The sequence below is a fragment of the Eleginops maclovinus genome, chromosome 23 (assembly GCF_036324505.1).
Source record: "Eleginops maclovinus isolate JMC-PN-2008 ecotype Puerto Natales chromosome 23, JC_Emac_rtc_rv5, whole genome shotgun sequence".
Taxonomy (NCBI): Eukaryota; Metazoa; Chordata; class Actinopteri; order Perciformes; family Eleginopidae; genus Eleginops; species Eleginops maclovinus.
In genome coordinates this window covers 13,776,206-13,800,305 of record NC_086371.1, presented here as the reverse complement: position 1 = coordinate 13,800,305, position 24,100 = coordinate 13,776,206, and the positions used below count along the sequence as shown (strand labels likewise).

General features: G+C 41.1%; 2 protein-coding genes across 12 annotated transcripts in view; both read left to right on the top strand.

Annotated features, from left to right (window-relative positions):
* The window catches only part of LOC134859312 (protocadherin alpha-C2-like), a 184,521-nt gene that overhangs the window by 140,069 nt on the left and 20,352 nt on the right, over positions 1-24,100 (top strand). The window contains exon 1 of one of the 11 annotated variants that reach the window (XM_063875730.1): positions 160-2,642. The exons of 8 other annotated variants lie outside the window; for them this stretch is intronic. In XM_063875730.1, coding sequence (XP_063731800.1) covers positions 261-2,642 — 2,382 coding nt within the window. In that variant the 5' untranslated portion in view covers positions 160-260. Of the gene's footprint in view, positions 1-159; positions 2,643-6,542; positions 8,989-10,310; positions 12,920-24,100 lie in introns of those variants that run through there. 2 more of the 11 variants (XM_063875728.1, XM_063875731.1) reach the window with 2 other exon arrangements.
* On the top strand, positions 3,419-5,971 carry LOC134860087 (protocadherin alpha-13-like). Its single transcript, XM_063876933.1, has one exon. The coding sequence runs from the start codon at positions 3,488-3,490 to the stop codon at positions 5,969-5,971; it is 2,484 nt and encodes an 827-aa protein (XP_063733003.1). The 5' UTR covers positions 3,419-3,487.

The window sequence follows — 24,100 nt, the reverse complement described above, 5'->3', positions numbered from 1 at the left end:
AATGCCAAACTGTCTTGAAAGTGCATACATGCAACTCACCACATGATGTCGCATAAGACCCATGGACATGAATATGTTTGAGTTTCCCAAACTCCTCCTCCCTGCATGGGAAAAATATCAAATCGTCATCAGCCTTTACTACACCCGCAGAACGTGCTGTGACCAGAAGGGCAGGATTGTCCTTTCAACATATTTATTTGGACGCAAATATCTGCACTGAGCTTTAATGACCGACTGGGTTCATTTATTCTAATGAATTAATGATGTATTTTCGCCGACAACAGGAATACGGCTGGATATATATTGTTGCTTTTCTTTGTCTTTGTGGCCGGTCTGCTTCGCAAATATCCTACTCGATTTCCGAGGAGGTGAACAAAGGCACCGTGGTGGGAAATATTGCAAAGGATTTAAACCTTAACGTACAGGACTTAGAAACCAGGGATCTCCGTATTGTTTCGAGTTACAGTAAGAAATATTTTGAGGTGAATTTGCGGACCGGGATCCTCGTTGTTCACGAGAGGATAGACAGAGAAGAGCTGTGTCCAAATGGGGTAAAATGCTCCATCAAAATACAAGCCGTTCTAAACGATCCAATGACTGCACATCGCATAGAGGTTAATGTCTTAGATACAAACGATAATTCGCCTGCTTTTACTGAAGGAACGTATTCTTTTAATATTTCAGAATCATCTTTAACCGGAGAGCGATATCTTCTCCCGGTAGCAATAGACGCAGACATAGGCAGCAACACAGTAAAGACCTACAAGCTGAGCCAAAATGAATATTTCTCTCTTGATGTACAGAGCGGTGGAGAACACGGTGTGTCTGCGGAGTTAGTGCTGCAGAAAGCTTTAGACAGAGAGAAACAGTCGGTAATTAGACTTATCTTAACGGCTCTGGATGGAGGTAAACCTCCAAGATCGGGGTCACTAAATATACACGTTAATGTGTTAGATGTCAACGATAATATTCCAGTTTTTAGCAAGTCACTTTATAAAGTACGTGTGCTTGAAAATTCTGAACACGGTACAATGGTAATGAAGTTAAATGCAACGGATTTGGATGAGGGCATGAACAGTAAGATAATGTATTCGTTCATCAAACGGGGAAATATTGATCCATCAAATATATTTGATTTAAATTCGGAAACAGGAGAAATCACTGTGAAGGGAACACTAGATTATGAAGAGACTCCTGCTTATGAAGTCAGAGTTCAGGCAAAGGATCAAGGCATCTCTCCTCGTAGTGCTCATGCTAAACTGCTGATAGAAATAATTGATGTGAATGACAATGCCCCAGAGATATCTGTGACGTCACTCATGACCCCAGTAAAAGAAGATGCAGAAATGGGCACAATAGTTGCTTTGGTGACAGTGAGTGATAAAGATGGAGGAAACAATGGTGTAACTAACTGTAAGGTAGTGGGATCTGTTCCTTTTAAGTTGAAATCCAACTACAAAAATGACTATTCATTAGTAGTAGATGGACCACTGGACAGAGAAAATATTTCTCTTTACAATGTCACAATAACAGCAACAGATGAGGGAAGTCCACCTCTGTCCAGTTTCAGGGTCATTACTGTTCATGTGTCTGACGTCAATGATAATGCACCTCGATTTATGGAGCCTGTGATTAATGTTTATGTGAAAGAAAATAGTGCAGTAGGCTCTGTTATTCATACAATAAGTGCTTTTGATCCTGATTTGGACAGACATTCAAAACTGACTTACAAGTTGTTAGATAGTTCTCCCAAAAATATCCCTATTTCATCTGTTTTAAACATTAACTCAGAGACAGGAGATATAGTCAGCCTGCAGTCTTTTAACTATGAGGAGTTAAACACGTTTCAGTTTAAAGTTCAGGCCACAGACTCTGGTGTTCCTCCTCTCAGCAGCAACGTGACTGTGAACGTTTTAATTCTGGATGAAAATGACAATAATCCAACAATTCTCGCACCCTATTCTGAGCACGGCTCTGTTAACAGTGAGAGCATACCCTACTCTGCTGAGGCGGGATACTTTGTTGCAAAGATCAGGGCTGTAGACGCAGACTCTGGATACAATGCGCTGCTTTCTTATCACCTCTCTGAGCCCAAAGGAAACAACCTCTTCCGGATCGGAACCAACACCGGAGAGATCAGGACTAAGAGGAGAATGAGTGACAATGACCTGAAAGCTCACCCCTTGGTGGTGTTGGTTTCTGATAATGGAGAACCCTCCCTGTCAGCTACTGTGTCTATTGATGTGGTGGTGGTTGAAAGCACAGCTGACATCCAGACTCAGTTCAGACATGTGCCCATAAAGGAGGAAAGCTTCTCTGATTTGAACCTGTACCTGCTGATCGCCATTGTGTCGGTGTCAGTGATCTTCCTGCTGAGCCTCATCAGTTTAATAGCTGTCAAATGCCGCAGGACAGACGGCAGTTTCAGCAGGTACAGCGCCCCAATGATCACCACCCACCCTGACGGGAGCTGGTCTTACTCTAAGTCTACTCAGCAGTACGACGTGTGTTTCAGCTCAGACACAATGAAGAGTGACGTAGTGGTTTTTCCCGGACCGTTTCCGCCTGTAGATGGTGAACTGATCAGTATTAACGGAGGAGACACTTTTACCAGAACTCAGACTTTACCCAACAAAGACAAGGTGAGTTGTTTGCAGTCTCACTCCTTTTCCCTTGCTTTAAGAGACTTGACTTTCCAAAATTACAGAAATTCAGGAAAGTAAAGTGTTAATTCAAAAAACTGTACATAATTTGCATTTTAAGTGATACAAAGCTTATAATTTGTTGTGAAATAGAGGAAATATTCTTAATGCAGATTTGTAGAGCGCTTTCCATGGTTCTGAAATCTAACTAGTACCTCCTTCCTCCTCGTTTTCCAAACACTCAGAAGTAAACTATGCCATCATCAATGTTTCCAATTAATTAGGCTGATAATTCTCTTAAATATTAAGTTGTCAATTTCCTGCTGAACTATTTCCAAAGAGTACACTGGCCGTAGTGTTTACCTGTTGTTATCCTTTCTATATAGAAAATATATATTTTTAAACATTTACTCCCATTTCCGATGTGTTACCGTCATTTGTTCTCACTGGCAGCAATGTTTCAACTTGTATGTGTATCTATTCCTCTTTACACAACTGGTAAAAGCAGATCTACGGTCATATTTTGGTCAATTTCTAACCTAAAGGTATATTGTATTTCACGTGTTGTAATATGAGACATACAGAGTGGGCTACTTGATTCTAAAAAGTCTATTCTGAATTGTAACACGTGAGGTCGCTGATGACCACGTGTTTTTTGTAAACTCGGTGTGTAAAGTCTCCTCCTTCCCGTGTGAAACGTCAGCAGACTGGGAGTGCTTTGTGAGAGAAACGAGTGGCGATGAAAAGCGGAGGGCTGGAGTAGACGGGAGTACAATTCTTGCTAATCGCGAAGCTTTTTATGGATTCAGATTATTGGCATCACGTAACTATCGTAGAAAACAACGATGGGCATCGGAAGGAATAACGGATTACTCTGTTGGATGTTTGTCTTGTTTTTGACGCACTGGTCTACTGCTCAGACATCCTACACTGTTTCCGAGGAGGTGGACAAAGGGACTGTGGTGGGGAATCTGGCAAAGGATTTAAATGTCAACGTCCGAGAGCTGCAAACAAGGACTCTAAATATCGTGTCTGGTTACAGTAAGAAATATTTCGAGGCCAATTTTAAAACGGGGGATCTTATTGTTAATGAGCGAATAGACCGCGAGGAGCTTTGTCCAAACATTATCAAATGCACCCTCAATTTTGAGGCTATTTTAAGTAATCCTATGGTGCTTCATCGAATTGAGGTGGTTATTGTTGATTTAAATGACAACACACCGACCTTTGTCGAGAAGTCATATTCACTTAACATATCTGAATCATCACCTATGGGTGAACGATTCTTGCTTCCTCTGGCTCTTGATGCAGATACGGGAAGCAATTCAGTGAAGACTTACAGGCTCAATCAAAATGAATATTTCTCCTTAGATGTGCAGAGCGGTGGAGAACATAGTGTATCTGCTGAATTAGTGCTACTGAAAGCTTTGGATCGTGAAAAACAAGCTGTTATTAAACTAACACTGACTGCTGTAGATGGTGGGAAGCCCCCTAAAGCCGGAAACCTATACATACATGTAAATGTTCTTGATGTAAATGATAACACGCCGTCATTCAGTAAAACACTTTACAAGGCACGGGTTAATGAAAATGCGCTAGCTGGTTCACTAGTGATTCAACTGAGTGCCACAGATTTAGACGAAGGGGAAAACGGGAGGCTTACTTATTATTTTGTCAAGCGTGGAAACTTTAATCCTGCAGATATGTTCAACATTAACGCAGAGTCTGGAGAGATCATGGTAAAGGGACATTTGGATTTCGAGGCACACCCAGCATATGAAATTCATGTACAGGCAAAAGATCAGGGGGTTTCGCCTCGTAGTGCAAGTGGAAAGCTGCTGGTGGAGGTAGTCGATGTAAACGACAATGCCCCGGAAATTGTTGTGACGTCACTCATGAATCCCGTTAGAGAAGATGCTGCAATAGGAAGCGTTGTTGCTTTAGTGACGGTGACCGATAAAGATGGAGGAAAAAACGGTCAGACTCACTGCAAACTTATTGGTTCCGCACCGTTTAAACTAACTTCCAATTATAAAAATTATTATTCTTTAGTTGTTGATGGAGCTCTTGATAGAGAAGGGTGCTCTGTTTACAATGTTACGATCAAAGCTGCCGACGCAGGGACCCCGCCTATATCCAGCACCACCATTATTACTGTTCAGGTTTCCGATGTAAATGATAATGCACCTGGTTTCCTTGAACCCGTGATTCATATTTATGTAAAGGAGAATAGTCCAGTTGGAGCTTGTATCTATAAAATAACTGCAGTCGATCCTGACGTAAACGAGAACGCGAGAGTAACATACTCTTTAGATGGTGATTCAAAAAGTATTCCGATAATGTCAGCTGTAAACATCAACTCAGAGACTGGAGATATAATAACCTTGCAGACTTTTAACTATGAGGAGTTAAAAACGTTTCAGTTTAAAGTTCAGGCCACAGACTCTGGTGTTCCTCCTCTCAGCAGCAACGTGACTGTGAACGTTTTAATTCTGGATGAAAATGACAATAATCCAACAATTCTCTCGCCCTATTCTGAACACGGCTCTGTTAACAGTGAGAGCATCCCCTATTCTGCTGAGGCGGGATACTTTGTGGCAAAGATCAGGGCTGTAGACGCAGACTCTGGATACAACGCGCTGCTTTCTTTTCACCTCTCTGAGCCCAAAGGAAACAACCTCTTCCGGATCGGAACCAGCACTGGAGAAATCAGGACAAAGAGGAAAATGAGTGACAATGACTTGAAAGCTCACCCCTTGGTGGTGTTGGTTTCTGATAATGGAGAACCCTCCTTGTCAGCTACTGTGTCTATTGATGTTGTGGTAGTTGAAAGCACAGCTGACATCCAGACTCAGTTCGGAAATGTGCCCATAAAGGAGGAGAGCTTCTCTGATTTGAACCTGTATCTGCTGATCGCCATTGTGTCGGTGTCAGTGATCTTCCTGCTGAGCCTCATCAGTTTAATAGCTGTCAAATGCCACAGGACAGACGGCAGTTTCAGCAGGTACAGCGCCCCAATGATCACCACCCACCCTGACGGGAGCTGGTCTTACTCTAAATCTACTCAGCAGTACGACGTGTGTTTCAGCTCAGACACAATGAAAAGTGACGTAGTGGTTTTCCCCGGACCGTTTCCGCCTGTAGATGGTGAACTGATCAGTATTAACGGAGGAGACACTTTTACCACAACTCAGACTTTACCCAACAAAGACAAGGTAGGCAATTGTGTGCTGAATGCTCGAGGAACTCGAGAATGCTATCATACAAAATATTGCAATGCTATACCAGTTTTACATCATTATATTTACAATATTGAGAAGGACTGTTAGGTTATGTGGTTACCAGATGTTCGATTATTTGACTTTGTGTGATATTTCCTGTGGTTGAAAAAATGATGTGAAACAAAATGCTTATTGTGGCGGTTATACATTTAAATAATGTATTATAGGTTATGCATATTTGTATGTGGAATTATCTTCACAGTTGCTGAATAATAGCATTTTAATTAAGTGAAGTCTTTGCTTTTTTGTCATTCTGGTGACCAGCAGGGATGCTGTCCATGGTGCTGAGCCCTGCATGGTTTTGTTTTTGCGGTTACTTGTTTAATATGCCAGGCCCTGGTAACATACAACTGATACTCACCAAAGTACCAGACACTGCGTTTCATTGTAAATGAGGTTTTGTATGTAGTGTTTAGTGACACACTTTTCCACAGCAGACTATTTAATGGAATATTCGTGTCTGAATATTTTACCATCAAAATGTCAGGTGGTGTCGCTCGAGACCGCAGTATTTTTGTGGCTCCTTTTTTTCACAGACTCCTCCCCTCCTTATGAAGCTTCAGTAGTACACCAGTCTCGTTAAGAAAATACGCTCATGGTCACAGGACTACGAGGTGCTTCGTATGTTATTCTCCTAAAGCGTGGAGATGTTTGGAAATGATTTTTTCTTTCATTCTGTGGCAGCGATGGGACGGGAAGGACTAACAGTCACGATTTGGATACAAATAATAGCTTTGCTTTGTTCGTGTGACGGGTCTTCAGCGCAGCTGTCGTTCTCCGTTTCTGAGGAGGTCGACAAAGGAACAGTAGTGGGACATCTTGCCAAGGAATTACAGATTAATGTTCACGATTTGGAAAGAAGGGATTTACGAGTTGTCTCTGGGAATTTCAAGAAATATTTCGACGTGGATTTAAAAACTGGTGCTCTTTATGTTTGCGATAGGATTGATCGTGAAGAGCTCTGTCCAAATACGGCAAAATGTTCCTTGAATATAGAGGCTATACTAAGCGACCCAATGCGTCTGCATCGCATCGAGGTACAAATTATCGATATTAACGATAATGCACCATCTTTCCGTGACAAAGAGAAGATTTTCAATATTTCGGAATCTTCTTCTACTGGGGAGAGATATTTACTTCCAGTGGCAAATGACGCAGACACGGGCAGTAACTCGGTAAAGAGCTACAAGCTGAGTCCTAACGAGTATTTCTCACTGGACGTACAGAGCGGCGGACAGCACAGTGAGTCGGCCGAGCTTGTGCTACAGAAATCTTTAGACAGAGAGAAACAGGCTGTCATTTACCTTACTTTAACTGCTCTGGACGGAGGAAAACCTGCACGCTCAGGGACATTAAAAATAGTGGTGCATGTTATGGATACGAACGACAATGCTCCGGTATTTAGTAAACCTCTGTATAAGGCCCAGGTGACTGAAAATGCTCCATTTCAGACATCCATACTGACTGTAACTGCAACAGATTTAGATGACGGAATAAATGGTGAGATCATGTATTCATTTATTGAGAGGGGGAATTTCAATCCTGGAGTGTTATTCTCAATAAACCCAGACACAGGGGAAATAACTGTTAAGGGAGAAGTAGATTATGAAGAGAATACAGCATATGATATTCGCGTACAGGCAAGAGATAAAGGTACACCTTCTAGAAGAGTGCATGGTAAAGTGTTAGTGGAAGTTACTGATGTTAATGACAATGTACCAGAAATTATTATAACCTCTCTTATGAGCCCAGTCAAAGAGGATGCTGGGGTAGGTACAGTGGTTGCTTTAGTGACAGTCACTGATAAAGATGGAGGTAATAATGGTCTCACTACTGCTAAAATTGTTGGATTAGTGCCTTTTAAACTCCAGCTAAACTACAAAAATTATTATTCATTGACAGTCAATGGACTTCTCGACAGAGAGATTGTTTCTCAATATAATGTCACAATCATAGCCACTGATGAAGGCAATCCACCTCTCTCCAGCACGAGTGTTATTCCTGTTCACATTTCTGATGTGAATGACAACGCTCCATTATTCTCAGAGCCTGTGATTAATGTATATGTGACTGAGAATAGTCCAGTTGGAGCTACTATCTTTTCTATAACAGCAGTTGATCCTGATTTAGGAGAAAATGCGAAAGTAACATATTCATTATTAGATGGCCCTACACAAACTATTTTACTAGCTTCTGTAGTAAACATTAACTCAGAGACTGGAGATATAGTGAGCCTGCAGTCTTTTAACTATGAGGAGTTAAAAACGTTTCAGGTTAAAGTTCAGGCCACAGACTCTGGTGTTCCTCCTCTCAGCAGCAACGTGACTGTGAACGTTTTAATTCTGGATGAGAATGACAATAATCCAACAATTCTCTCGCCGTATTCGGAGCATGGCTCAGTTAACAGCGAGAGCATCCCCTATTCTGCTGAGGTGGGATACTTTGTGGCAAAGATCAGGGCTGTAGACGCAGACTCTGGATACAATGCACTGCTTTCTTATTACCTCTCTGAGCCCAAAGGAAACAACCTCTTCCGGATCGGAACCAGTACTGGAGAAATCAGGACTAAGAGGAGAATGAGTGACAATGACCTGAAAACTCACCCCTTGTTGGTGTTGGTTTCTGATAATGGAGAACCCTCCCTGTCAGCTACTGTGTCTATTGATGTGGTGGTGGTTGAAAGCACATCTGACATCCAGACTCAGTTCAGAAATGTGCCCATAAAGGAGGAGAGCTTCTCTGATTTGAACCTGTACCTGCTGATCGCCATTGTGTCGGTGTCAGTGATCTTCCTGCTGAGCCTCATCAGTTTAATAGCTGTCAAATGCCACAGGACAGACGGCAGTTTCAGCAGGTACAGCGCCCCAATGATCACCACCCACCCTGACGGGAGCTGGTCTTACTCTAAATCTACTCAGCAGTACGACGTGTGTTTCAGCTCAGACACAATGAAGAGTGACGTAGTGGTTTTCCCCGGACCGTTTCCGCCTGTAGATGGTGAACTGATCAGTATTAACGGAGGAGACACTTTTACCACAACTCAGACTTTACCCAACAAAGACAAGGTAAGGCTGATGACACCTAAAAAGGAGTTGCAGATGAATAGTTTTCATTTTTCAGATAATGGGACTTTATTGTGTTCCCTCTGACATTTGTGAGGTGTGATCTTATACTTGTATAAGCCAATGTAAAATGACCTATCTTATTGTAAGTGTAGCACTTACCGTGACCTGTTGTTGATTACGTCAGTACTTTTTTTCATAGTCCAACAAATTTGGAGTTGCAGCATGTTTTTTTAATTTTAGTTAGTCTGGTGCTCAAACATGTCACCAATGCTAGGAGGTTATGATTGTTGCTTCCATTTGGCTTCAACAGGAATAACATAATTCCCTTAATAACCCTTAATGTTATACCATCATTCTTTCTTTGTGTGGCGGGGTGGTGTTTTTTATTTTAAATTACATTCAATTGGATGTTTTAAAAAAGGGGATACAGGACCGACAACGCCACCTGGGGACTTGCACCCCAGGAAAAAGACACCAAGAGACAAAATAACCAGGGCACAGGTTCAATAACTGAGGGACGGAGACGCGTTACATAATAAAGCCATTTTTATTTAATGTAATCAAACGAAAAGAAACTCAGGAAACGTTGCTGTAAGATACAATTGTTGGTTAGAAAACAACAAGAATTAATCAGTTTTAAATTATCTCTATTATCGAATATGTTTAAAATCGTTATCTAAAATGTAACATTAAAAAGGTCTATAAGAAAAGAAACCAAAACTAAGGTGGGCTGAGGCCACTTAATGGGGTGGCAGGCTACTTCATGCAACCAAATACTCAGCCACAGCAAACAGGTCACTCACTCGGTGATCTTCACCACACCAAATAGTGGGGATGACTAGCCCCCCCAACGACCGGCACTCAGCTTTACTAAAAACAACAACTGAAAACAAGGTTAAACAAAAAAGGATCCGAGTTGCGGCATAAACAAAACAACCTAAACCAAAACAGCAGCAGGTGAACCTAAAAACAATGGTTAAAAATGGCTCGCCATGTGGCATACACACATTTCCAGTGCTGCCTATACTCGCCACAGGAAGTGGTTTTGCCACACTACTGATGTGCAGGAAAATAGAAAGCAGGACAAACTGCAAGGTAACAGCAAGTGAGCAACACATGCTAGCAGACACTGAGACCAATGTATGTGTATTTAAAGATAGACAGCCTACCTATACCACTGACAATGACAGCAGAGCTAAAGGAAAGAACAAAAGTTGGCAGGTGCATTTTATACCCTGCTCTAATGAGGGGAGTTGTTGGGGGAGGAGTCAGACCTTGAACTGCATTTAAGAGCACTACTAACTACATTTGCATCTTTTTTTGGCTCTAACTTAAAAAAACACCACAAGATGTCGCAATCACCTCACAGAGGTAATATATGTTGTTCCATAACCCGCTCCTCCCTTTTCGTGTAAGAGAGGGTTGTAATTCTTTGTTCGTCGTAGCGTTAAAGAACACTCACTGTATGAAGGAGGTCTGACCTGGATGTTTTCTCAGCAATGTTACCGTTGGAGTGATTTTTTTCAATTAACTTGTTTACCAGGCTGTTGGCAGAATGCAACGAGGAAATACCTTGAGGAATTCGATCTATTTGTTGTTTCATGTATCTCACATGTGGAGTTTCGCCGCAGCACAGATTGTATATTCTGTTACAGAGGAATCGAGCCTAGGTACCGCTGTGGGGAATTTGTCCAAAGACTTAAATCTAAATGTACAAGAATTGGAAACTCGCGGATTTGAAATTTCCGGACCTAATAGGAGATATTTCGAAACGGATGTTAAGACTGGGATACTTTCGCTGAAAGACAGATTAGACCGAGAGGAGCTCTGCTCTCGTAATGTGAAGTGTTCTCTGGAAGTGGAAGCAATTGTGAACTCTCCGCTGAATCTCTATCGCTTTGAGGTTAACATTCTGGATATTAACGATAATGCACCCTCTTTTCGGATAGCAAGGATTGTTTTGAACGTGTCTGAGTCAGCTTTTCCTGGTGAAAGGTTTACCCTCGCAAGAGCATTCGACGCAGATGTCGGCAGTTATTCGGTTAAAGGCTACAAGCTGAGTCCAAATGAACATTTCACACTGGACGTACAGAATGCTGGAGAGCCGACTATGTCTGCCGAAATGGTGCTTCAGAAAGCCTTAGACCGTGAAAAACAGCCGGTTATTAAATTAACCTTAACAGCTGTCGATGGAGGAAAACCTCTTAAATCCGGAACGTTACATATCACCGTTAATGTCCAAGATGTAAACGATAATATTCCGATTTTCGAAAAGCCTCTGTACAAAGCCAAGGTGCTTGAAAACACGCCGTATGGCGCAACCGTAATATCTGTGCATGCTCATGATTTAGATGAAGGTCTTAACGGAGAAATTGTATATTCTTTTATTAACCATGACAGTGATAATGATCTTGACACATTTTCAATAAATCCCTTGACGGGTGAAATTACTGTAAAGGGAGAATTAGACCACGAAAAAAGCAATGCAGTTGAAATCCGGGTCCAAGCTAAAGACAAAGGGTCAAATCCAAGAGCATCTCACTGTAAAGTACTCGTTGAAATTGTTGATATTAATGATAACCAACCAGAAATATCGGTAACATCCCTTGTCAACGTAGTGAGGGAAGATGCACCCCTAGACACAATGGTTGGACTTATAACTGTGAGAGACAATGACGCAGAGAAAAATGGCGTTGTTCAGGTGAGAATAGTTGATGAGGTTCCGTTTAAAATCAAGAACACATATAAAAATCATTATTCTTTAGTCGTAGACGGGACTCTAGACAGAGAACGAGCTGCTCAATACAACGTAACAATAACAGCAACAGACGAAGGGGTTCCGCCTCTTTCCGGTACAAGCATTATTACAGTCCACGTGTCTGATGTCAATGACAATGCACCTCATTTTAAAGAGCCTGTGATAAACATTTTTGTCAAAGAGAACAGTCCAATAGGTGCAGTTATCTATACTATGACAGCATATGATCTGGATGTAGAGGAAAATGCAAAAATTACGTTTTCAGTAATTAATGATAAAAATAAAAACAATATAATAGGGTCAGTTATAAACGTCAACTCAGACACTGGAGATATATTAACCTTGCAGACTTTTAACTATGAGGAGTTAAACACGTTTCAGTTTAAAGTTAAGGCCACAGATTCTGGTGTTCCTCCTCTCAGCAGCAACGCGACTGTGAATGTTTTAATTCTGGATGAAAATGACAATAATCCAACAATTCTCTCGCCCTATTCTGAGCACGGCTCCGTTAACAGTGAGAGCATCCCCTATTCTGCTGAGGCGGGATACTTTGTGGCAAAGATCAGGGCTGTGGACGCAGACTCTGGATACAATGCGCTGCTTTCTTATCACCTCTCTGAGCCCAAAGGAAATAACCTCTTCCGGATTGGAACCAGCACAGGAGAAATCAGGACTAAGAGGAGAATGAGTGACAATGACCTGAAAACTCACCCCTTGGTGGTGTTGGTTTCTGATAATGGAGAACCCCCCCTGTCAGCTACTGTGTCTATTGATGTGGTGGTGGTTGAAAGCACATCTGACATCCAGACTCAGTTCAGAAATGTGCCCATAAAGGAGGACAGCTTCTCTGATTTGAACCTGTATCTGCTGATCGCCATTGTGTCGGTGTCAGTGATCTTCCTGCTGAGTCTCATCAGTTTAATAGCTGTCAAATGCCACAGGACAGACGGCAGTTTCAGCAGGTACAGCGCCCCAATGATCACCACCCACCCTGACGGGAGCTGGTCTTACTCTAAATCTACTCAGCAGTACGACGTGTGTTTCAGCTCAGACACAATGAAAAGTGATGTAGTGGTTTTCCCCGGACCGTTTCCGCCTGTAGATGGTGAACTGATCAGTATTAACGGAGGAGACACTTTTAACAGAACTCAGACTTTACCTAATAAAGACAAGGTGAGTTGCAATCCTCCTTGACGAATCAATTGTATAGTTTTGTAACTTTATTGTACACCATTTCTTCCAGTAACAAACTCTGTATGGAAGCTGAATAAGTGTTTCCTAGTATTTTTTCCAGCTTTCTGTTTTTTCTGCTCTTTCTAGATTTTGGTTTAAGCGCTATCCATGGTACTGAAATCGCAGAGGCCTTTTAGTGCTCTGCTTGTTATCCCCAGTACAGTCTTACAGAGCAAAGAACACCACGCCATCCTTTCATAGTATATCAGCACGTAATAAAGCAAAAATAGCGATGAATATGTCTTTAAAGATGTGGTGAATACCAAACTTGAGTGACTAACTACATCACAACTCTTCATTGCACAGGTTAAATAAATGAACACGTGCAATGTAGTGTTTTATATATTGTTTTATATCACCTTAAGCATTAAAAAACATAATTGTGATATTATGCAAGATATTGATTGAGTGTTAAAACAGGAGTAAATGAGCTGATGTCACTGGTGACGACACATAGTCGTTGATGGGCAAAATACGGCGAGCGTGAACGAGAATACTGTTTAAAAAAGGTACACAGGCAAATACAAGATTGTCACCATAACGGTGGTGGTAATCTGGTTGTGTGGTAGGATGTACACATAGATGGTTCAAGAATAGCACACTATCGTTACACAGATGTCTTCTTAAAAACATAGATCCCCTGTCTTAAGCATACCATGCATTACTGAGCCTGTTTATAACGTGGAGGCTACCGACAACGAATGTATCACTTGTTCAGCAAACTGATCGTAGCGAAAAAACAGACCCTCAATGGTTTTGCTGTTAATAACTCAGGCTGTATGGTTATTATTACTGACTTTTATTAACCAGATACACTCATCCACTGAGGGCAATGCTGTGTTTCATTTAACCGCCACAGATTAATACACAGGGAAAACACGGAAATGGATATTTGGCTGGGATTTTATCATAAATGTTGTTCCCGTTTGCTTAGAGTCCTGCACTCTGACATTAGCGGGTTTGAATCAACAACATGTAGTTTAAGTAAGCTATTAAATGTTTGAGATCGGTACATAGGGTCAGTCAAGTCCAAGGGTATTTGTAGCTTTATCCCTCCGAGGAAAGTTGAAGTCCGGTCAGCTTGGAGTTGCTGCAGTTAGTATGACTTAAAGGGCGTCCCAGTCACTGTCAAGAAAGGGCACGGCTGTATTAAAACACACAACATCTTCCTGGACATCCTGTGTATCAAAGCCCACTTGTCCAACAATTTTCCTTTAGTCCAAACCGTTTACACAACTTCCCAGACACATTACTTTAATGTAGCCTCCGTAGCTTAAACACAGCCAACAGTAGCTCATTTGATAAGCATATTAGCTGAGTCAATATCACTATAAAGTGCCTTTGGTGTCCTCATCAGAATCACTGTCATCATGAAAATGTAGCAGAATAATGAAACTCTGAGGTCTTATTATAAATGGCCAAACATTTACACACATATTAGTACAATGATAAGTCTCTTGAAATGTGTTTCCTTCATTTTATACCATTTTTTTAATTGGATGTACATGATTTTGGCATGTTCCACACACTGCTCTGCTAACTACAGTGTGTGCAATATGTGGTTAAATGAGACTAAATTAAAACAATAAATGATATAGTTATATCGTCCACAACAAGTTAATTGATAAAACGAGTCATTTTCATCATGTATATTCTATTTTCATACTCATATTGAACATTTTGCATGTGTCCCTGAAATGACTGTCCACCCTGTCATTGTGGGGTAACTGCCCATTTAAGAAACCCCTTGATGTCTTCAGTGACATTACTACCATCATGTTGTCTGTCTTCAATGGAGGTCGAAACCGTGGCTAGTTGTATTTAAGTACACTTATATTTTGTAATTTTCATCATATTATGTGTGTAGTCGGAAGTTGTGAAGCTTAACATGTCCACTCTGTCATAGTGAAATATCAATTAACATAAAAACCTTTCAGAATTTCGAAATATATTTGTAAAACAGTACACAGTCCCCTTTGCTAACTGAATCATGTTGCTAACTGAAGGTCCACCATGTGCTCATTAAATGCTAACATTAGCCAAAAATGTCCACCCTGTCATTGTCCACCATTTTGCTGTTTGCATGTACATTTTTAATTATAAAAAGTGTTGGAACTTGACCAACATGCATTTCTAACAGCATAACATCTACTTAATAAAATGAATATGAAGTTCAATGGAAAATCTCAGCTTTTTTTTAGGAAATGGGTAAGTCTCAAAGGCACCTTATGGTGCAGAGCAGGGAATGCTTTCAAAAGACTACATATATTTCAAGGGAATGTAATTTTATTTTCTGAACTTACAATGGTGGTTTTGAGAAGTCCTGAGGAGTTTTGTAGAGCTGAATGTCCATGATATCCATTAAAATACCATAGTGTTATGGAAGCTGAATCCCACAGAAGATAGGTTTAACTTCTTGGCAAATGATTAAGCGATATAACTTGACGCCATGCGACTGTTACTACAACCGGACCACAGTTTGCTCTCCAAAAGATTCCCGAAATGTCAACAAGACATTTAAAAAGCAAAGATAGCGCCATATTTCTCACTTAGGGTTGGTCTTTGGAAAGCCTGCCGCTATAGGCCGGGGGTTGTACTGCAACCATTCTGGTGGAGACTAACGTTGTCCGTTAGCCAAAGGGAGGACGTGCTTTACATAGCAGCGGTTGTATTATCTTGCTACATCAAAATAACCGCAGTTTATCTGAGTAAGTCTGGATGTTTTTACTGCATAACAGCCTCGCATCGAACTTATATTTACCTCTGAGGTCACCCGTGAATAAGCTATGCATCTTTCATTTGTGATCAAGCTCATGGCTAGGTTGGAAAAGCAGAAGTAAATAGAGTTAGTCAGCTGGTTAATAAAACGTTTCGTTTTGTGCTCAGTGAAGGTTTTGGTGGCATGATTTGACATTTGATAGGGAATACCTGACAGCAGCTGTGTTTCTATGGTGTACTTTTTGCCCACGTTAGTTATGCATTCAAACTGTAGGTTATCAAGTTATTTTCATCTTGAGCTTCACCAGTAATGCACCTTTTTCTAATGGATATAAGCACGAGGCAAATATTTCAAAAAAAGTTCCTAGTCCATATACTTCCCCTCTTTGTCGTTCTCTCAATCTCTCTTTTGTAATATTGTTATATTCTGTTCAGGTATTAGTGTTAGAGATCTTAAACACCCACAGAGGTGTTTGGCTCAGTTGTATAGTTCTCTGCTAATGTTGGAGATGGAAGGACCTTTGCTGACAATTGTGTAAGATCACCACATTCAGTAGCCTACATTCAATGCCCTTTTTTCACTGCAGATATTTTTGACTTCTATTGTAGGTAAAGCACGAGTGCTTCTGAAAATATTCATGCTCGCTCTTTTCAGTTCAGCTGTCCCTATAAACTGAAAGCCTCCATAAAGAAACTCAGCATGTATTATTTACATCTGTGCTTTTCCTATTTTGATACTATGATTTTGTAAAGATTCCATCTGTGAAGGGGGCCTATAAGAAAAATACAGGTCCCCATCTAATTGGGTAGCCTACCCCAGTAATGGGAGGGGGATGTTGATCAAATAATTAATTCACACACTGTCTTGACACTACAGGTGTGTTCTTTAAATAATAATAATATTAATAATGATGCCTGTGTGGGAGGATCATGATGGGCAGGACCTTCTTATTCGTCTTCTCCTCCTCCTCCCCCTTCTTCTTCTTCTTCTTCTTCTTCTGCTTCTTCTTCTTCTTCTTCTTCTTCTTCTTCTTCTTCTTCTTCTTCTTCTTCTTCTTCTTCTTCTTCTTCTTCTTCTTCTTCTTCTATTTCCTGCCTGTCTTTGATATTGTACATGCAGTCATATTGTATTTACTTTGACTCAGCTTCTCTGTAGTCATAGAGTTGTATGCTCTCTGTACTCAACATGTCTATGCATTCTACCCTGAGCAACTATATATAGTTGTAAAATACACTGAAATATAGGGTTGTGTTGTATGCCATGCCACCTTATCTATAAATGATATCCAGGAATGTATCTTCAAAACCCCAGTGTATTGTTAAACAATGTTATGCTTTTAAGGGGTGATAGCATATTGATAGATTAACATAAATGAGAAAGGGTCCCTTTTGCCAATCCCTTTTAATAATTTGACACAAATAAACACACACACACATATATGTATATATATATATATATATATACTGTATATATATATTAATTAAAATAACATGTTCACATCCTAATAATCCCATATTGTTGAATTAGATCTAGTTGTACCTATCGTCAGTACAATATTAAAATAATATTTGTTTGAATCTTGTATGCTCAGTTCCCTCAACTCTATTGCTGTCCAACATCCAGACATATAGGCTGCATGACATTATTCATTTCAAGCCTATTTCTTTTTCTCTTCCTCCTCCATGCTGTCAGAGTCTCTCCCCTCCCCCTCTCCTTCATCAGCTCTCTGAGAAGGGGAGCAGCTGAGAGAACTAACAGGGAATTACCGTCCATCTCTGTAGACATGTGTGCCATCAGCCTTAGAGCGGTGTAAACACGATCTAATATATTTCCATTAACATCCCTAATGTGTGTAGAGTACAGAGGCAACATTTGCAAGCTCATGCCACATAGAACAGAGGTGCCATGTGTATTCCGTCGTGATTTAATTTGTCAGTGTTAAAATGCAGTTCTGTAACGACATTTGTATGGAATGAAAGACTAATTTAATAGTTGTACAGTGTCTCTCTAGCCTACTACTCGGTTGTGTTGGATATTCTCGGTGACGCACGCTGTGCTTTGCTTTGTGTTGTGGTGAATCTATGATGCTTTGAGTCATTCAGACGATGTGACCTCATTTCAGGGAGTGGTCCAGCACAAACAAGCATGGCCTCATCTGTCAAAACACCTTTCGTTTGGTTGGTTCAGTGTGAGTAGGACTGAATCAGGGTTCTCATATAGACTACTCATTGCAGAGAAGGCGATGCTTATGCGAAGCTCTAAAGTGGGTCAGCGTGTGATTTAAAAATGGCAGCGCACTATGCACCATCTGAATGACCCTCTGTTTTCGTTGCCTCGCTTTCCCCCCGATGCAGTCCCTGCTATATGTTCAAGCTCGCCATACTGTGAATCGAAAAACAATGCCTAGGTCTTTCTCTGCGTAAAAGTGATTCAGTTTGTGTTGTGAATGCTGCAGCTCTCTGCGAATGTGAGTGAGGGGGAGGGGCAGGTAATTTTCCGCTACACGCTGCAGCAGCAGCAGGGAGCTTCAGTACGGATCGAGGTATCAGCTCTACTCTGCTCAGCTCTCCCTCCTTCTCTGCTCTGCGGCTGGGCGTGGCTGACAACACCTAGTGTCAATCATCCAAACGGGTTGGGCGGGGCAAAGGGTCAGGATGGATGAGTAGGAGAGGATTTTATCCTTGCATCAGAACATCGTGTGTCTGTTTCGGTGTGTTACATGATATTTTCTAAAGCTGCAAGACTGCATTTTTAAAAATACAGTAGATATTGCCTTGGTGGGTGTTTTATTGAACCATTATATACACACATTGTAGAGCAATTGGAAGATGCTGACTTGAGGTTTAAAGTTTGTATCCAATCCCCAGTGCTGCATTAAATTATTTATTCTACAGTACAGTATCCTGGTTGAGGCACACAGCTAATGGTTCACAGCTTTTATTGCAATAGAGAAATTCACCAAAGTCATCTGTGGTGGAGTACACAGATGGGTTTGACAGACGGACCAAAGGCATTACGTTTAAATGTCCTTATCTCACCAGTTTTAATACAAGGTGACAGAACAGCTGCTTGGTTAACAGAAAATGTGTTTATGTATATTATTTCAATATTTGTCTCCCTATCTGACTGTTGCCTGCCATTCTATTTAGCACTTCCTGTTGTTCTCCTTCACAAGGGTGTGTTCTTTGTGTGCGTGAGGTTAGTGCTGCTTTCTGTGGTTACCATGGAGACTGCTCTGAGCTGTAATTTAATGATGAACTTGTCTGTTTCCAGGGAGCTGCCAGTATGCACCCGCCCCCACTCAGACATCAGTCCTAGCATGTGCTTTAAGCAGGAAGGAAACAGGGTGGACATGATGGGGGTCAGGAGGAGAGATAGGGAGAGAGACAAAGAAAAAGATGGCAACCAAAGATGTGCAGCATCCTGTGCAGAATTGCCAAGTCAGACGAGGGGTAAAGGCAGAAAGCAAGCAAGGGAGAATTGTGTGAGATTAGTGACTCATTTCTTAAAAGGCAGAGGGTTTTAGGGAAAGTCACAAATACAGTAGCACAGACTCAAGCCTTGAGCGTGAGATAGTGAGAAAACTGGAGCTTCTGAGGATGAGATTGACAAAAGACACATTAAATTCATGCCCTGCAGCTCAGTGAGAACATCACAGGCTTACAATTGGTCACAGATAAAAGGAAAAACGTATCGCCAGCACTCCCCTTCTCCCCACTTCAATCAACCCGTCCTCCCTACGTGCTCCCTCTTAGTGGCATCGGGATGTTTTTGCAGTCATTAGATTAGCTTTGCCATGCTCAGAACCATGGGTTCCATCCTCTCCCATCCGGCAAGTGTAGAAAGCCAGGGCATCCTAAGAGGGAAGTATCCAAAGCCTGCCTGCATTTTCCGATAGCTTTGTTCATTGCCACAAGAAGAATCTGTTTGATTCATGCACAGGCTGAACCAGGACAACCAAGGAACTGTTTAACCCTTACAGGGCCCCAGAGGGAGGGATTTATGCTCCTTTTAGTTCTCTCATAACCTTTCTTTTTGAAAGCAAGGCACACAAGGGATCAGCCCAAACAAACATACCCATGAGAATGCCTCCTCCACCCGCTTACTGTGTCCACCTGAGTAAAAGGATTGTGGTTACCATGGGACTTTTGTTTCTGAGATTTATAAATGGAAAGGCTCTTGTGCATGGAGAAAAGTAGGATGATAGGAAGGTATGAGAATGAAGCTTTGTCATAGTATTATAAGCCTATTTACTAAATAATACCATTGAGTTTTGAGTTATTTATTTTGCATTTCCCATTTTAATTTGAAAAAGTGAGGCTGATAAAGTTAGGTACGGCAACACTAGAGCAGATGTTCCTTTTCCACAAGAATCCCCCTTTTTTAAGTGTTAGTGATGTGTATCAAATTAATTGATATCAAGGAAGTTGTGACTTCTTATGTACTAAAGATTCAGCTATTTGCATGCTACATATTGTTATTTTTTGTCTCGCCTCTGAAAGGTAGCCTTACCTTATATCCTACTCCATTCACTCTGCTCACTGTATTCGAAAATAAGAGAGAAAATGACTACCACTGCAGTGTGACGTCTGTGCCCTCTTTCTCTCTCTTTTTATTTCTCTCTCTCTAAGTCCCACACACTCATACACATGCAAACTCAGGGTTTGGATTATGTTTTAGTGCTTTGGCTTAATGAAAAAGCCTGTGAGGATGGGCAGTGGGGTGATGACGTGTCCAACCCATGTACTACCGATGTATTCCAACAGAGGGACCAATTTCACTGTCCCTAACACCTCTGCTCCCTCTTGCTGCCTGCCCCTCAGACCCATACAGAGGGATTCAAATTGCAGTGATTTTGTCCTTAGCTTCTTTCTTTATTTATTTTTTATTGGATTATACATCCCATAATCTTACCCACCTCAAGAACAATTTATCCTTAAAAAATATGATGTTTCGGCCATCTATTAAAACTGTGTTTTAAAAAAAGGAGATTAGATTTTGTGCCTTTAATATTCTACCACCAACCCCATCTATAATGCAATGATTGCTGTCCCATTGTGCAAAGTGGCACTGTGCCAAAGCTTTATGACATTTTGAATAAAATGGAGATGAAAACTTTGGCTGTAATGTTTCTAATTAGTGACATAAATAATAATGTTTTCCGTCTCCATATAAATGCTTTAAAATAAGGCACATGAGGAGTTCCGTCTGTGAACCAGGTGTAGTCAGTGTAGAATATTCCCTTGATCAGCGCATCTGTTTGGCCTTGACGGTTGTTTTATTTATCCTTAGATATCATTTGTTTTTTAATAGTTGTGTTTTGCACTGCCTGTGTGTGTGAGAGTGCATCCCTACAGTCCTAAATGCCCTTTAAATTTGCATGACTCTGTTTGTAAACTGTATGTGTTGACTGAGGGAGTGATGTAAGGACTCCTACTTTATGATAGCCCAGCTGTGACCTGCTCCTCTGTGGATCTTTGCTGTCAGCTGACTCACTAAAATGGGGTGATTCCAGATAAAAGACTGAGGGAAGTAATATGAATGGCTTTTAGAGTGACCGCTTACAGTATTAATGAGGTTGAGTCTTACTGAGGAGAATGTTATTAATACAGCCATCTTGCAAAAGTGATGCAATGGTGGGGCTTTAATATTCTAGTAGAAGAAAATGAAGAAAGGTTTTACATTAGAATTATCTTTCTTCACCATATCCATCAAAGGCCTAAGGCAAAGTTTTTTTTCTCATCTACTGATTTTTATTTTAGTCTATGAGTCTGCAAAAGGCATAAGCAGTTGTGTTTCCACTTAAACCCCAGAATGCCCCTCGGCCAGTCCTAAAATAAGTGGAAAAAAATGACTGCAATCTGAAAAAAAGTTAAACAAAAGCTGGATCATTGGATGTCTGACAGAGGCGCAGCTGGAGATTCAGATTGCAGAGAGTAGGTGAGAGACGTTGGGATAAGTGAAAATTAGGGAGAATTCTAAAAAGTCAAGGACACTTAAATTACTTGATATGGAGGGTGGGGAAAGCTCTGACTACCTGTATTTTTTTGTAGACTAAATCCACTAAACATTAGAAATTTTGATATTTAATATGTGTTTTTTGATGCGTGTCAGGCATCTGCCTGCAGGTGGAATAATTGTGATAACTTTATCTAAAGCACCCTTGAGTGAAAAAGGAAATAATCTACAGCTGAGAGAGTAATTGAGGCTGAAACAGATGGGCTTATTTTAAAGAGATGGGCTTATTTTAAAGAGGGGAATGAGCTGGACCTTATTCAGCAGCAACACTTTGGAAAAGTAAAGGAAGTGGGAAGGAGGAGAATGACAGTCAGGTGCAAATGTCAGGTGTTAATCCAGCTCTGTGTTCGTTTTTGATGAGATAAACGGTGCCTGTTTTCGTGTTTGTGTCATTTCTCAACACGGAGGCCCACATGTCCCACCGGGGAAATCTGCTAAATGTCACAGTTAGCGTTGCAGACTGTACAGGTAGAACCAGCAGAGCCTGTTGAAAGACTTCGGTTGAAAAAGACTTGTTATATTATCACCCCTCCCCTGATGAGTGGTGTGCAGTAAAAGGTCCATGACATTTTTCTGCAGTAATAGGTAATATAAGAACAAAGCCATTTGAATAAAATAGTTCCACGTTCAAGTACCACATGAACATTTTGCAGTCTGCAAATTCAGTCCTTTATATACAGACTGTATGTGGAAGGGATGTTGTATATAGCTAGTAATTTATCTCCCTTTATTGAACTTTGGCTGCTTTTCCAACTCCCCATGTTGCCACCTCCTCCTCGTCGCCTTGTAGTGTGAAGAGTCACTGTGCATCTAACCATCTACTAGCAGCATCCGAGTGAGTCACAGCCTTCTCCCCGTCTCCCGGAATGCCAAACGCTGTCATCGCCGTGGGCAGACCGGGCGTGGGTGAGTGGCAGAGCACCAGGAGAGGAAAAAGCTTATGTGGGCGGTGGACGCTCATCTTGGCCCAGTGGCCAAGTGAATCGAGAAGACTCAGGGTCTAACAAGGCCACTTCTTCACAGCACATAAGTTGTTCAAAAGAGTGGCAATGGATCACATCAGCACAGCTTTACTGATTGAATCACCGTTGTTTCTCAGACTAATTTAAAGCTTATGTATATTTTTGGTAGCTCCTCACAAACCTGTTTCCGTGAAACTGCGAACACTGAACTTGTTTTGATTGTTTTTTGCTGTCATGCTCCACTGTTGAGATAAAATTGAATCGTGTCAAGGATCTTCAATTTCTATTTGCCATCTTAAATGCATTGGGGTGAGGTCTCATCCAATTCACTTGAATTCAATTTAGATCTGAACTTCATTTAAGTACATGGGTTCTGAGTTCGGAGTAATTAGAGGAGAGCTAGAGCAGTCAGGTTTGTTTTTTAATACGGCCACCTGCTATCCCACGCATGCGCGGTTCATGGCCTGCCAGAGGTGGCCAGCGTTGTATTTTGACCAGATGAGAGGGTTCACTCCCACAGCATAATGTCTGTGACCAGGTTAGCCTCGTTACCAGGGGAAATCCTCATTGCATGTCGGGGTTTGTGTTGCTTGTAGAATTGCAAAGCATCATTACGGTGTTTTGTCGGTTTTATGCTAACAGAACGTCCCGTGTCTCAGCACTTAACGTGAAGAGACACATGTTGAAAAGGCTAGATTCACCCCTATATTGATGGTTGTGTGGTTAAAATATGAGAGATCCTCTAAACACACTCGCAACACCTTCACTCATTTCCTCTTATTCCTATGGCATTTGTTCAGATAAAATATGTTTTTGTTTAAATAGAGTAATGTCAACCAAAGTCATATAGGACCTGACGTATTTTTATACACTGAATAATAATCCCAAAATCGCATGGAGCTTTTATTTTATTTGTTATAGTTGTATTATTTGTTTGTGTATATGTTTCCTTTTTTTATTTTCAAAATGTAGTCTGCCTGTATCAGACATTTGCTTTTCCGTTTGGCTTGAGGGTACTTGAGTAATTGTGGGTTTGCATCAGTGGGGATATGTAATCGCCAGGTTGGTTCATAAATCAGTTTCCCAGCGCACAATGAAAAGGGCGGTGGCGCTGACAAAAAAAGGGAAAACGATTGTTGTCGAAATGTTTCCCCCGAAATCTGTGTCGAGGGCACTGTCCGCTGCACATACGGCGTCCATATTCGTGGATAGATAATACTCCGGACTCTTTTCGTCCTTTTTGTTTTTTTGTTCCTTCATTTTATTCGGAGGTGCTGAAATGCAGTCAGCTTCTCTTGAGCGAGAGACTCCCCCTCCCCTTTTGCCCACAGAAATCATCGCAGGGAGGGAGAGAGAAAAAGAGAGATAGAGCTATAGACAGTGAAAGTAGCCAGCCTTGCTCTGTAGGATAGAGAAATTTAA